Source organism: Homalodisca vitripennis, chromosome 1, assembly GCF_021130785.1.
Source record: "Homalodisca vitripennis isolate AUS2020 chromosome 1, UT_GWSS_2.1, whole genome shotgun sequence".
Classification (NCBI taxonomy): Eukaryota; Metazoa; Arthropoda; class Insecta; order Hemiptera; family Cicadellidae; genus Homalodisca; species Homalodisca vitripennis.
Window position 1 is genome coordinate 98,097,451 of NC_060207.1, and position 14,199 is coordinate 98,111,649.

A 14,199-nucleotide genomic window follows, 5' to 3' on the forward strand; every position below is an offset into this window, starting at 1 on the left:
TTATACGTTTATTAAAGCTAAACAATACAATGATTACATGTTACTGCTTTTCTATATAGTCTCCCTCAACTCTCACACACTTTTCCCAGCGTGAGGATAGCTGATGGATCCCTTCTTCATAAAAGATTTGAGGTTGTGTCTTGAACCAATTGCACACAAATTCCTGTACTTCCTCATCACTTTCAAAACGGTTTCCACCAAGTGCTTCTTTGAGAGGACCAAAGAGGTGAAAGTCACATGGAGACAAATCTGGGCTGTAGGGAGGATGTTCCAATGTTTCCCAATGAATTTGGCGTAATTTCTCTTGGGTCAAGGCAACTGTGTGAGGCCTAGCATTGTCATGAAGCAAAATGACATCTCTGATTGGCTGATTACGCCTTTTGTTCCGAAAGGCTGCTTTTGCTTGCTCAAGAAGTTGACAGTAATAAGCAGCGTTCACAGTACGACGTTCGTGTAAAAAGTCAATAAGCAAAACGCCTTTGCAGTCAAAAAAGATGGTGGCAAGAACTTTCCTAGCAGACAACCGTGTTTTGGCTTTCACAGGGCGAGTTTCGTCTTTCCTTCGCCACTCCATTGACGCCATTTTGGATTCAGGAGTGTAGTGATGGACCCATGTTTCATCACATGTTATTATGCGATTTAAAAAACCATTCCCCTCTCTCTCAAGCCGATTCAAAAGCCTTTGGCAAATGTCTCTCCGGGTTTGTTTTTGATCGAGAGTCAGAAGCCAAGGGACCCATCTTGCACAAATTTTCCGAAAACCCAGATGCTCTGTGACGATGGAATGCACACTACCATGACTAATTTCCACTTCACTGGCAATTTCATCTATCGTTAAGCGTCGATCATTTTCAAGAAGTTCACGAACAGCACAAATGTTCTCATTAGTCAAACTGGTCCTTGGACGCCTATTGTGACTTTCATTTTCAACTGTTTCACGTCCGCCTTTGAACTTTTAACCCAATCGTACACTTGAGAACGTGATAAAGTCTTATCCCCAAACTGAGTTGTCAGTCTAACAAAAATTTCACTTGGTTTAACACCTTCGTTTGTCAAGAACTTAATAATAATTTGTTGCGCAACTGCAGGTACAACCTCTTGTTCAGACATGGCTACAATGACAAACAAAACAGCACTGAGAACGCATTGTTGCAGCTTTCCCCCTCCCCCAGGCTGCCCCCTACCACTACTGCAACATGGCTATCTGCTACAACCTGGACGTTGGGTATAGTAATAAAAGTCCTGTTTATATTTGACTGACCCTCGTGTATATATATATATATATATATATATATATATAAACAATACTTAATGGTATTCAGTTATACAGTGTCATGTATCATGATTTTAATAGTTTTTTATTTTTTCATATATTTATGATGTTACATTAAAAAGTTGTTTTTTAAGTTGTAAGTTAAAAACTTTCCTTTCTTTATTTTAGTATGAAATTATGTATACAGAATTGGTACAAAGTTCATTATAAAAAAATTATAAAATATGAAAATTGTTTTAAGCATAACCTCTTTTTAGAAAATTTATGGTATATTTTATAAACTTTTTATATTAACCCTAGATATGTTACTTAGACACTCATGTGAAATTACATCTGGATCTGGCGCATCGACACTTTAAATGTCGATGAAATTTTTAGCAGGTTTTTAAAACTTGGTAATATAATATATATAATTTTTTTTATTTTGTGACATCTGCAAATAAATAAACTTATTTTTGCACCATTGCTTTTTAATGGACATGTATTATAAGAAGCATCTACAATGTGTTATGATGTATTTATTATATTATTTAACATAATTATTGTACTCAACATTTTCTGAGAAAAATGTGCCAAAATAATTAAAACAAGATCTTTTAGGCATGGTGTTTAAAAAAATAAGCTTACAAAGTGCTAAGAATTTGTGACAGTTTTAAACATTTACCATTGCACAGATCTAGAGTTAATAAAACATGGAATTAAGAATTTTTCTGAAAATTTGTATTCTAACTATACTATCCTATACTAACTATACTAGTAGTAAAAAGTAATAATGCAATCATTCAATTTTTTCATTCTCCCTTTTTACTAGATCAATCTAAATAGTCATTATCCATTTTAAATTTTCATATATAATACTCTTATTTAATATATAAAATGAATAGGAAGTGCCAAAATAATCTCGTTGTACAACTAGTTTACTTAAGTTGTATAAATACAATTATTTTGAAAATAAAACAATACATATTCGCTTCTCTAATACCAAACCCACAAAAGCCATTTCACTAAGTAATACCACAATTAATATAATTTATTTCCACCAAGAACTTATACAAACAAAATACCATTAACAACACTAGCAAGGGTGAAAATGGATTGTGTCATTCTTCCTAGCCTGTTGTTACTGTCAAAGACAACTTTAATATCAGAGAAGTATTGAACTTAATGTACTAATCAATAGATCAATTCACCCACTATCCAATGTTGTCATCATTATTTTCATCAATAAACTATGGTTAATACATTAAATAGCTATTTCACAACAACTTTTGACCATAGCGAATGTGATCTGAACTGAATTATCATGTATTGAAAGGATAGTAGGATTTCGGAAACATACATTTGACTTCATGTTACAAAAATATAATGCTAGGTTTCGGGGATTGAAATCTACCCTCTTCTTCAGCTGTAGAAATCCCTAATACATAAAAAAATTTAAACTAAAAAGTGTGGGAATGGTCTGCCACTCAAATGTCTAAAATGATACTCAATGATACTCATTTATTACTGGTATAGATTACATACATTGTCACTTTGAAAACACTATATTGTACATTTCAATTTTAAGAGCAATGCAATCCTCCAGTTCTTCCAGATCTTTAAAAGAAGTAATATATTAAATAAATAAAAATCAATTAAAACAACTCAATTTATTAATTAAAAACTAATTACAACAGATAAAAGAAATTCTCAAGATCTACAATAATTATTTAATTCATGATTAATCCCAAAAAACTCATCCACTTCATAAAATAGGTCTTCAAAAAGGAAAAATCCAATTTGTCTTCTGAAAATACCAAATGGCAGTGATCTTAATCTATTTGGCAGTGCGTTCCATAATTTTGTTCCAAGAGATAATGTCGCTGATGAATATTGTTTGGAAGTCAGTTTTTTGGTTACAATATTGTTTGCGCCCCTTGTGTTATATTGGTGGATGTTTTTATATGTTAGGTTGTTTGACGTAGCCATATAAAGCAACAGTTTATACACAACTAAACAAGGGACTGTCATAATATGAATTTCTTGAAATTTTTGTTTACATGAATCCTTATAGCCAATACCAGAAATATAACGTACTGCTTTTTTGTATTAATAAAATTGTATTAATGTTCTTTTTAAATGTATTTTCCCATATTTCAATACCATAAACCAACTGAGAGTAAACAAAAATGCATAATATACCATTTTAAGAGCTTTGTCGTTGCAAAATTCAGACAGTTTCCTCATCATAAATATTGCTTTAGATAACTTTAAACAGAGAGTAGTTATTATATGGTCATTCCAATCTAAATTTTTGTCGATAATCAATCCGAGAAATGTTGTAGAATCATACATTGGTATTACTAAATTGTCAACTGCTATTTAAATTTCAAAGGAAGATTTTCTTATTTGATGTAAAATTTACAGCTGTAGATTTATTTGCATTTACTGTTAAAAAGTTTTCATTAAAGTATTGCACTATATTATTAACTTGTATATTTCCTATGGTTTCTAAATCCTCCAAAGTTTTGTGTTTATATAGTATAGATGTGTCATCTGTATATAAGATTGTCTGGTTAGGATTACTTACATTTCCAATGTCATTAATATATATTAAAAATAGCAATGGATCAAGAACGGAACCCTGAGGCACACTCCACTTAATGTCTGCTCTTTTAGATGTAACTTCAGCCCGATCATTTTTTATACTGACAAACTGTTTTCAACAGACTAAGTAAGATTTCAGTAAATCATGAGGTGTCCCTCTTATTCCATAGTTTTCTAATTTATCAAGCAAAATATTTATATTTACACAGTCAAAAGCTTTTTGTAAATCCAGAAAAACACCGCAAATAAAATCACCATTTATTATTCCTTTCATTATTTCATTAAGAAATTTGATTATAGCTGACAAACTGGATTTCCCCCTTGTGAATCCATGCTGATGTACAAAAAGTATGCTCTTACCTTCTAAAAAATCAATTAACGTATTACAAATAGATTTCTCAAAAACTTTAGAAATAACAGACAGAAGTGCAACTGGTCTATAGTTAATCATTTCTGAGCAGTTTCCCTTGTTTTTAAAAATGGGCACAATTTTAGAAATTTGTAGACTATCTGGGAAAATCCCTGATTCAAAACTTGTATTAATTATAGATGACAAAGGTCCTGCTATAGCATCTGAAATATTCTTTAATGAATTAGTACATATGCAGTCCCAACCAACTGCAAAAGTATTTCTCAAGTTCTTTATTATTTTAAGAATCTCTTTTTCTGAGGTTGGGTGAAGAAACATGCTGCTTTCAATTCTTTTACCCTTGAAAGAGTAATTCAGATTATTAAAATTAATAGCCAGTTGTTCAGAGATGCCTATAAAATATTCATTAAACTGATTGGCAATATCATTGGGATCAGTTATCAAATTAACATTGTTTCTTAGTGAAATGTTAGCTCTATTTTTTTTATTTCTTCCTAAATCTCTGTTTATGGTTTTCCATGTATCAGCATTTAAGTTTTTGAATCCAAAATTTTATTTGTCATATATTGTTGTTTTGTTTTTCTTAGCAGACTTTCATATTTTTGCTTTTGCATTTTAAAAAGATTTTTAATTGCAAATTTATTACGATTTCGAACCCACAGTGATCCAAGGAAAATTAAAACATTTTTTGTCTCAGTAATTTTTTTAGTTATCCATAGAGTTTATCTTTAATCTGTTTCTAAATATTTTTATTTTTTATTGGGCAACAAATATCAAGATTATAATTTAATATTTCAACAAAACTAGAATATTGCTTATTGATATCACAACGTGATGTCACTATATCCCAGTTTTCTTTTTGAAGAAAATAATTTAGTAAGCATACATTTTCTGCATTGAAAAACCTTGCTTTTGTTGGTATTCGCTTTAAGAAATATTCTGTTGCATTATTAATAGGAATATTAAGTGTGATACCAAAGTGATATGATAATCCTGTAATTATTACTTTTGAAGTTACTTTTTCTAAGCCCAACATTTTATTGATTACTATGTTATCCAAAGCTGACTGTGTATTCTGAATTACTCTGGTTGGTTGGTTTATCAGATATCTAAAATTGAATTCATTAAGAAAATGTGTTAGTTTAAATTTATTGTTAGAGTGCACTAAAATATCAATATTAAAATCTCCCATCAGAATACAATTAGAACTAGAATCAAGTGTCAACTATTTTGGATAATTTACATATAAAACTATCAATATCAGAATTGGGCGGCCTGTAGATACAAATAATTATCTAATTCTCATTGTTTATTTTATTTATAATTCCTGTAGCTTCCAGTAATCCTTCACATGAAGTTATATCAAGTTTTTGAAATTAAACAGAATGTTTTGTGAAAATTGTAGCTCCACCACCTTTAATTGAGGTTCTAGAAAAAGAATTAGCCAATGTATACATCCCATTATTAAATTTGATGCATTCAAGAATTACTCGACCAATGTTCAGTTATCAGTAAAATATCAGGATTTATTTAGTCAATTAAAATTTCAAAATGGTTTAATTTTGGTTGTTAGCACCTTGCATTCTGATGGAAAACCTTAAAGACTGTTACTATACATTTGTCTCTGCCTGTGATACCTGCAAGTTCCTTGTGATACTTATATCAAGTTCCGAAAAATCCCAAGATCCTTTCAAATTATCCATTGGCAATAACAAATTTTAAACAAAGAATGTCATGTGTTGGATTACTCTAAATATTTAATTTCGAGTATTAAATATTTTATTTCTGATCCTTCTTGTTTTTGGCTTCAACCCCTCATTCCGTCCTTAAGAAGAAGAGGCATATTAAGGGAGAGAGTTGATACAATCCAAGATGGTCAGATTGGTAGAAAGTGTTCCAGTTTATGTTATCTACAGTCCAGAATAAAAATAACTGATACATCATACTACAAATAGGTTATACCCCATGTGGCCAATAGCTCTCCGATTAGCAGTTTCCCTAGCAGTGGTTAAGAGTTAGCACTTGGGACCCAGATTTTGCTCTAAGTATTCGTCTCTTAGTTTTATGTATACATAATATTTTATTGTTGGTTGTTATAATTTTCAAATGGATTAAAAAAAGTATTTCCTCAAGAATTTATTATGAAAGAGTCAGTGATTTTGGATTAACTTTTAAAAACTTTATGTTGTTAACCCTCTGACTGCTATTCAACAGATATTCTTTGTTTATTTTCGTTCCTTAAACGTCAATCAACGAATATCCGTTGCCCGCTTAATTCATTTGTTATAATACGTAAACAATCTAGTATCGACATTATTCATTTACCATTAGGAAGGTAAAGAGTTGCCAAACACAGCACTTATTTTTACAACAATTTTGGTTTCTACTAACCGTGAAAAGTCAAAATCTTAGGTTTTCTCATAGTATTTATTACTAGCTGTTTCACGCAGCTTTGCACACTATTAGTAAGCTTTGCCTGTGTATGTACACTTCTGGTTCAAGTGAATTATATTTCCAACTCTGATGTAGAGTTTGCCTTGTTGCCACGATCAAGAAAGTCTGTGTATGTTTGTAGCCATTGTACACGTACATGTACTTATAAAGTGGTTTAACACTCAAGCTTTAAGTTCAACCAGATATTTATCTTAAAGACAAATATACATCATAACTTAGTGCCTTCAATTAGTGTTTGGCTATTTAATATATGCAACTGTCTCGTAATTGCAGTCTATAGTATGCAGATGCTTTGAAAACGTTTACCTTTTGCAGTGCCGCCTGGTGGTAAATTACATCAATGGGCATAGCATATAAACCTTCTCTGTGGAAAAATACATTTTCATAATGATCGGTCAAATAGTGTACGATTATATAAAGGACATGCAGACAAACATTAATTTATATTTGTTCTACCCTTTATTGTAATAAAATTATACCAAATATAGTTATGTTTACAGTTTATAACAATTTATAAACATTTTTATAAATTTATGGGTTTTTGATTTTTAAACCCATGCTTTTTATACTACTTTCAGTTTTTGCGCTTAAATTAATTTATTTACCCAAATAAATAAATAAATCTTGTTGAGTTGATAATGTTTGTATATCCAAACATTAATCAAATTTGGTATCCAAACATACAACATTTTGAATGATCAGACTATTTAAAGTGATTGTTACTAAATTAATGTTTAAGAAACATTTCTGTACTTTGTTTCACCTAAACTAACAAAATGTTAATCAATTAATTCTCTTTTTCTGTAAGAAAATACACCATTTTAGAAGTGGAAATTAACAAAACCTCTTGACAGAAATTGTTTCGGCACATCCATTATAATTTGTTGTTTGGTTTTATCTTGTTTATGTTCACTCAATGCACAGTTTCATTAACAGATTGGAAGCAGAAAGTCAATGTGCTAAGCAAAAAGCTGTGACCATCCCCTTGCACTTCCTTAATCTGAACCAGGTTACAACAATGTCCTTTTTTATTCCAGGTGAAGTGTCACAATGTCCATTACTACCTTCCCTCAGTTGGACCTTGATGGTACTGTAGTATTTCACAAAAATCATATTTAATGTGTTTTGAAGCAAATAAAGAGGAAATTAGCTTCTAATTATAATTATTCCAAATGTAAATAAGTATATGGACTGTAACTGATTTCAAGTTTTGTTCATTTATATAATTTGTAACATGGGTCAATAGATATTTTGTTTGAGCTACTTTAGATTTCATTTTTTTGCAAATAATTTGAAATTAATTAAATCAAAGATATGTCTATTACTCATTAGAATTAGCTCACTGTATTGGAACGAAAGGTGTACCAAGCTGGTCAATTAACTTAGCTGAAATATTTGTAAGATACATTTTTGTACCAAGTTTCAACTTGTTTAGGATTTTAGGACACTTATCAGTTTGACAACTGTATCAAATATCAGAATCAGAATCAGAATCAGAATCAGAATCAGTCTTTATTGTTACGTCAACGTTTATTACATAGCATTGCTATAGAAACAGGTAACATTGTCATAAATTAATGTAATAATGATACATACACAATATATACCATTTCATACATATGCACATCACAATTCACATATACATATAAACTTAATAAAAAATACATATAAGAGGTCAAGACAGCGTAACAAATTTAATGTAATCTATGTTAAAACACAATTTTAAAATTCAGGATCCCATCAAATACTCATCAACACTATAATAGTTTTTTTTCCAACAAAAAATCTGTTAGTTTGCTTTTAAATGTTTTTGAATTGATTAAATGTTTATATTTTTGAGGTAACTTATTGTATAGTTTTTTTTGCCGTGGTATATTGGAGTTTTTTCTACCAGACGCAGTCGATGTATGGGATATTGAAAATTAGCTTTAAATCTTGTATTGTAAATTATGATCAAAGTTATCACTTGATAAGCTTTCAAAATTTGATGGTACTGTTAGTAGGGTTTCAGAATGTATAAATTTGGAAGTGATAAGATTTTTAATTCTTTAAACAGAGGTTTGCAAGAAGTTCTAAATGATGAAAAGGTCATTAATCTCATAATTTTTTTTTGGATCTTAAAAAACTTTATCAAAGTCAGAAGATGATCCCCAAAATTCAATACCATATTGAATTATTGAAAAAAAGAAAGAGTAGTAAATTATTATTCTAGTTTCCAAATTAATTGAATTTCGTAACACTAGCATTTGATAACATGCCGAGTTTAATCTTCTAATAATATTTTCAATACATTTTTTCCAAGAAAAGTTTATATCCAGATCTATACCTAAAAAATTTTTGCACTATCACATAATTTTATTTGTTGGCCGTGGAAAATCACATCCTTATTATAGCCCTCCTTTAATTGTGCTGTTCGAAAATTTAATAGTTGAGTTTTCTCTTGATTTAATTTCAATCCGTTAACCTTAAACCAGTATGCCAATTCATAAAAAGCTTGATTTAATTTATTTTTCAATTGAAAGTGAGAGTTTGCTTTAACAACTGCGGTTGTGTCATCTGCATATAATATAATTTTTGGGTGAAACATTTTTAGGTAAATCATTAACATACAGAAGAAAAAGTAGAGGCCCCAAAATAGACCCTTGAGGAACGCCAACTTTAATTTCCTCCCAACGAGATCTAGATTTTACACTATTTTTAAAAATTACAGTTCTTTGAAATCGATGAACTAAATAAGATTCAATCCACAGGATTGATCTATTTGAAAAACTGTACAGTTTAAGCTTTTTTAAAAGGATATTATGTTCACATGGGTTCACACAATCAAAAGCCTTGGACAAATCACAAAAACACACCCATGGTTTCTCTGTGACCCATCCAAAGCCCAAGACACCTCATTTACAAGTTTATTAATGGCCCCTAATGTACTGTGACCCCTCCTAAATCCGAATTGATCACAAGTCAAAATTGAATTTAGATTCTAAAAAATTTGTAATTTGGTTTAGTGCTAATTTTTCAAATACTTTAGAAAATGATGGCAGTATTGAAATTGGACGGTAATTATCTGGATTTTGTTTTTGGCCTTTTTTATAGAGTGGTTTTAATTCAGCCCGTTTTAAATTTTTTGGAAAACTACAATTTTTGAATGATTGATTAATTAAAACTGATAAAGGAACAGCTATACTATACATTACATGTTTCATTACGTCCAGAGGTATTTCATCCCACCCAGATGATTTTTTATTTTTTAATGATTTTATCACTTTAACAACATCATCTGATGACACATTACCAAAATTAAACTTAAAAAAATTGACATTCAAGATCAGTTTGTGCTAAATTTAGGGCCTCTTGTTCACAAGGTCGAGCCTTAATTTCTTTGGCCAATTCTGCAAATTTTTGTTGAAGAATTGTGCAATTTCCTTTCCATCTTTAACAACCCTACCACTATCCAACACAACATCAGGAAAATTGTTAACAGATTTTTTGCATCCAAGCTCAGATTTAACTACATGCCAAGCAGCTTTATTTTTTATTTTCAGAAATCTTTTATGAAATTAGAATTATACATTTGCTTTGATTTATTACAGACATTTTTGAAAATTTTTTTATAATTTTTTACATAATTTATGAAATTTGGATTGTTTGACTGTTTGGCTAGTTTACTAAGCTCCCTCTTTTTAATGCTTGAAATTTGAATTCCTTTTGTTATCCATTTTTTTATTTTTGGATTGTTTGGTTTTGTTAGCAGAGAATTTTAATGGAAATGATTCTTCAAATATATTTTGAAAGCAATTAAAGAAATTAGAACAGTTGTCAACAAAAGTAAAATTGTTTGAAAACATTCCACTTAGTGTCTTTTAATCTACTGCAAATCTAAATAAAGAGCTTTTTTAGAAAAATCCGTCTTTTTTACTCTAAGTTTAGTATTTTCATTATCAGAAATAAGATCTTTAGAAATATCTAAAAAGACTGCCCTGTGTACTCCGACAAACCCAATTCCAAATTCATTGTCTGAGATTCAAAGGATGACTTAAATTTAAAAGTTAAAATATTATCAATGCATGAATTTGTATTAAAAGTAATCCTAGTTGGTGATGCAAAATGTGTTTTTAAAACCGTATGATTCAATCAGAGAAAGGAATTCAAATTTCTGCTGTGGTTTATTTGTTGTTTCCATTATATCTACATTAAAGTCTGATGCAATATAAACATTGTTTACATGGTTTTCTTTACCTAAAAGTTTTAAAACAAAGCCTCAAGCTTATTTAAAAATAATTTGAAATTTGAATCTTCTGGCACTCTATAAATAGAAATGATAATTATAGGCCTTTTTAAATTAATTATTTCTATGCATGAAGCTTCAAAAAACTGAATCCATATTATAAATGCACAGATCTTCTCTGGTTTTAAATTCAAAATTATTTTTCAAAAGAATACATGAGCCTCCATGATAATCTCTATCTCTACAATAAAAATGTGCCAGATTATAATTAGAAAAAACTATTTAAAATGGTAACACTATCCCTACTCAACCAATGTTCATTTAAACAAAATAATTTGAATATTTGAAATTTTGTAGAATTATTTCTAAATCAATTTTTTTTATCAAGTACTCCTCCTTGGATATTTAAATGTAATAGCCAATTATATTTCTGATCAATTTTGGCTTCCTTACAAATAGGCCAAACATTCTTAAATTTTAAATTTTGATTTACCTTATTTGCATGATAGCAGTGAAATTTGTTACAAACTAAACAGAAGTTATCTAAATCTAAGTGTTCTTTATATTTTTGTTTGGAGGTTCGTTTTTTTAAGTCTATCGCACCATCCTCTTCCTCATCTACTGGAGTGTGGGTCGAAGTAGGGGGACTGTCCACAGGAACTGATACGTCTTGACACTCTATATCCTGTCCACCAGCAGGATGAAAAGGTGTTACAGATGCCATCTTCAATCGACTCTTTCAGCTTCAACATAAACTCCTGATGTGAAAGTCCACGCCTTAATTCTCTTTGGTGATACCTGGTCACAGCACACAATACTTACTGAAGCACCAGTTTCTTGATGGAATGCCACTATGTTCTTGGCGAATTGTTCAGGCGGAATCATATCTCTCACACAGCCCATTGGGGAGCAGATCAATTTTTTAAGCCCTTTGGCCTTGAAGTCCTGAGTCAGTTGGGCGAAAGCATCATTGTAGTCCTGAATTATGGGTTTTGCATTATACGTCGCTTTGGTAATTAGGCTGTATATGCAGGCTCCTCCATGGCTTACCTTTTGAAACGTAAGTTTGTCTGATTTGAGGTCTGAAAGCTGTGGCCTACCAATTTTCTTCCTGAATACAACAGCTACACCAGCTGTCATATTTCTATCATGGCCAAGGTCACCAGATATAGAATGGGCGAAACCCACAGATGAGTCATACAAAAAAATTATCCAATTATAAGGCCCATGTCCTGTTCAATTACATGGATTCCCTGCTCCTCAATCACAGGAGACAAACCCGAAGTCTGATTGGTAGGTTTTTCTATATTTTTTGAAAGCATTTTTCACAAATCATCTCTGCAATTTTCACTTTTCCTTTCTTATTATAGTGCATACCATGAGTAGTGTAATAATGCCGTGGCAAGATATGAAGTGGTAGAATTTTGGAACTTATCAGTCTTAGCCTCTTTTTCAAGTTTTTGAATTTATAACTGAGAGGTATTTATAAATATCAAAGAGGTATTTAGAAATTTTGGAACTGAGGTGGTTTCTGGCTTGGGAACCATGTTTGGTGAAGTTATGTAGACATTTTTTGAATAGTAAAAAATCTAACTGAAATGAATTCACTCTCTGATAAACATCTGAAATACATATAGGTCAAAAGTGAAAAGATGTTGTGGGTAATAAAATTCTGAGGTATTATTAAAAATTTACCTAGACTATTATCACATTGGCAAAATAATACAACATATTAATAGTTACAAGAAACACTTAACTTTTCACAATAAAATTTAAATAAAATGGTCAAATGAGACTTTAAATGACATATTGTGTTAAGAAGGAAATTTGTCATGCATTATGTGTAAATACAGTCTTCCCTTCATGGGTAAATAGAATTCCCATTGGCAGAAAGGTGGAGAAAGTTGTTAGTAAGGATAAATGTCAAACTGGTTAACGTCATTTACCAGTTGTTGGAGTCATGAGTCACGTGTGCTCATGTGCACGTGCCAAGGTTACATGTGAGACGATACGCCCACACATCACTTCATGTGATACCTTCCTTGACTAGCTTACATAACACCTGTTTGGCAAGGTCTTATTTGTTCTGTTCACTTTCATTAATGATAGATATGTGAGTAGGTTAGGAATTTGCAAATTTAATGTGGTAAACGTTTTAGAGTATCATAATGGCTATATGTTAGCTTGTCTCACTATGTTACTTAGTGTTTTTTTTAAATATTTTTGTCATTTTTATTAGCAAAATGTCAATTACAGTTTAGTAGCATGACAACATATATCCTGAGTAAGTTACATACAAAAATAAATTACTTGGCTTTATACATGGTTTAATTTAAACAAATCTTATATAGTAATGTTGGTTTAATGAAAGTGCTTCAAGAATTGCTAAGGCTGATGAGTGTGAAGAGGACCATGGAAATCAAGTTGATAAATGGTCTCAGAACAGTCAATTTGGTTATTTATAATTTTGTAAAGAAACAAAGTCCAAGTTATGTCCACTGGGTAGCTAAGAGTACCCAGACGTAAGGTTTAAACGTTGTTTCATTTTATTTAAGTTCATTCTGAAGTATGACCATTTCCTAGGTTAATTACCAATCAGTCTAAGAAAGTACCTGTGCAGTTTCAAGATGAGAATATTGATGATTATCCTGATGAGGAAACTACACAGTAACAGCAACTCAATAATTGGCCTTACTGATGTGGAGCATTAACATAGGACACAATCTCATGTTTCAGTGTTTGTGACTCCTGAGGAAGAGAGTGGAGACCAGTTCTGAGATGTCTTGTGTACGGTTTTGTAACACAACAATGGTGAATGTTTATAATCCTGTTATCTTTTCAAAATGTCATTATGAACTATAAATAAAAACCATTATTAATTGTGAAGAATCTGTAAATTATAATTTCTTTGTGGGCTTTGAAGTTTGCTGTTGATGGAGGATTTCTGCTTGTTATCAGATCCAGTTTGAGGGTGCGGAGTGTCGCCGCACCAATGCCAGCTACTTTGTTGGCTTGGCCAGTGTGTTTCTGACGCTGGCTCTGGTATGCTTGGTACAGCTCGTTGTCTGTTGCCTGGCCGAGTGGCAGAGGATGAAAGCCCCTTCACTGCTCCATGCCTGCCGTATCACCACTCAGAAGTTACTGTATTTCCTCGTCTTCCTCGCATCCTCCTTGCGTGGCGCTTACTTCACTTCCCCAGTAAGATCATATTTTTCTACCTTTATAGACGTCATAAATATCTAAATCTAATCTTCAGAAAAGATTAGGTACCTCGTTGCTACTATTGACTGG

General features: G+C 31.2%; 1 protein-coding gene across 2 annotated transcripts in view; it reads left to right on the forward strand.

Moving 5' to 3' along the window:
* Positions 1-14,199, forward strand: part of LOC124367471 — a 133,248-nt gene that overhangs the window by 42,776 nt on the left and 76,273 nt on the right. The window contains exons 2-3 of one of the 2 annotated variants that reach the window (XM_046824321.1): positions 13,645-13,719; positions 13,867-14,106. In XM_046824321.1, coding sequence (XP_046680277.1) covers positions 13,687-13,719; positions 13,867-14,106 — 273 coding nt within the window. In that variant the 5' untranslated portion in view covers positions 13,645-13,686. The remainder of the gene's footprint in view (positions 1-13,644; positions 13,720-13,866; positions 14,107-14,199) is intronic. The other variant, XM_046824311.1, reaches the window with a different exon arrangement.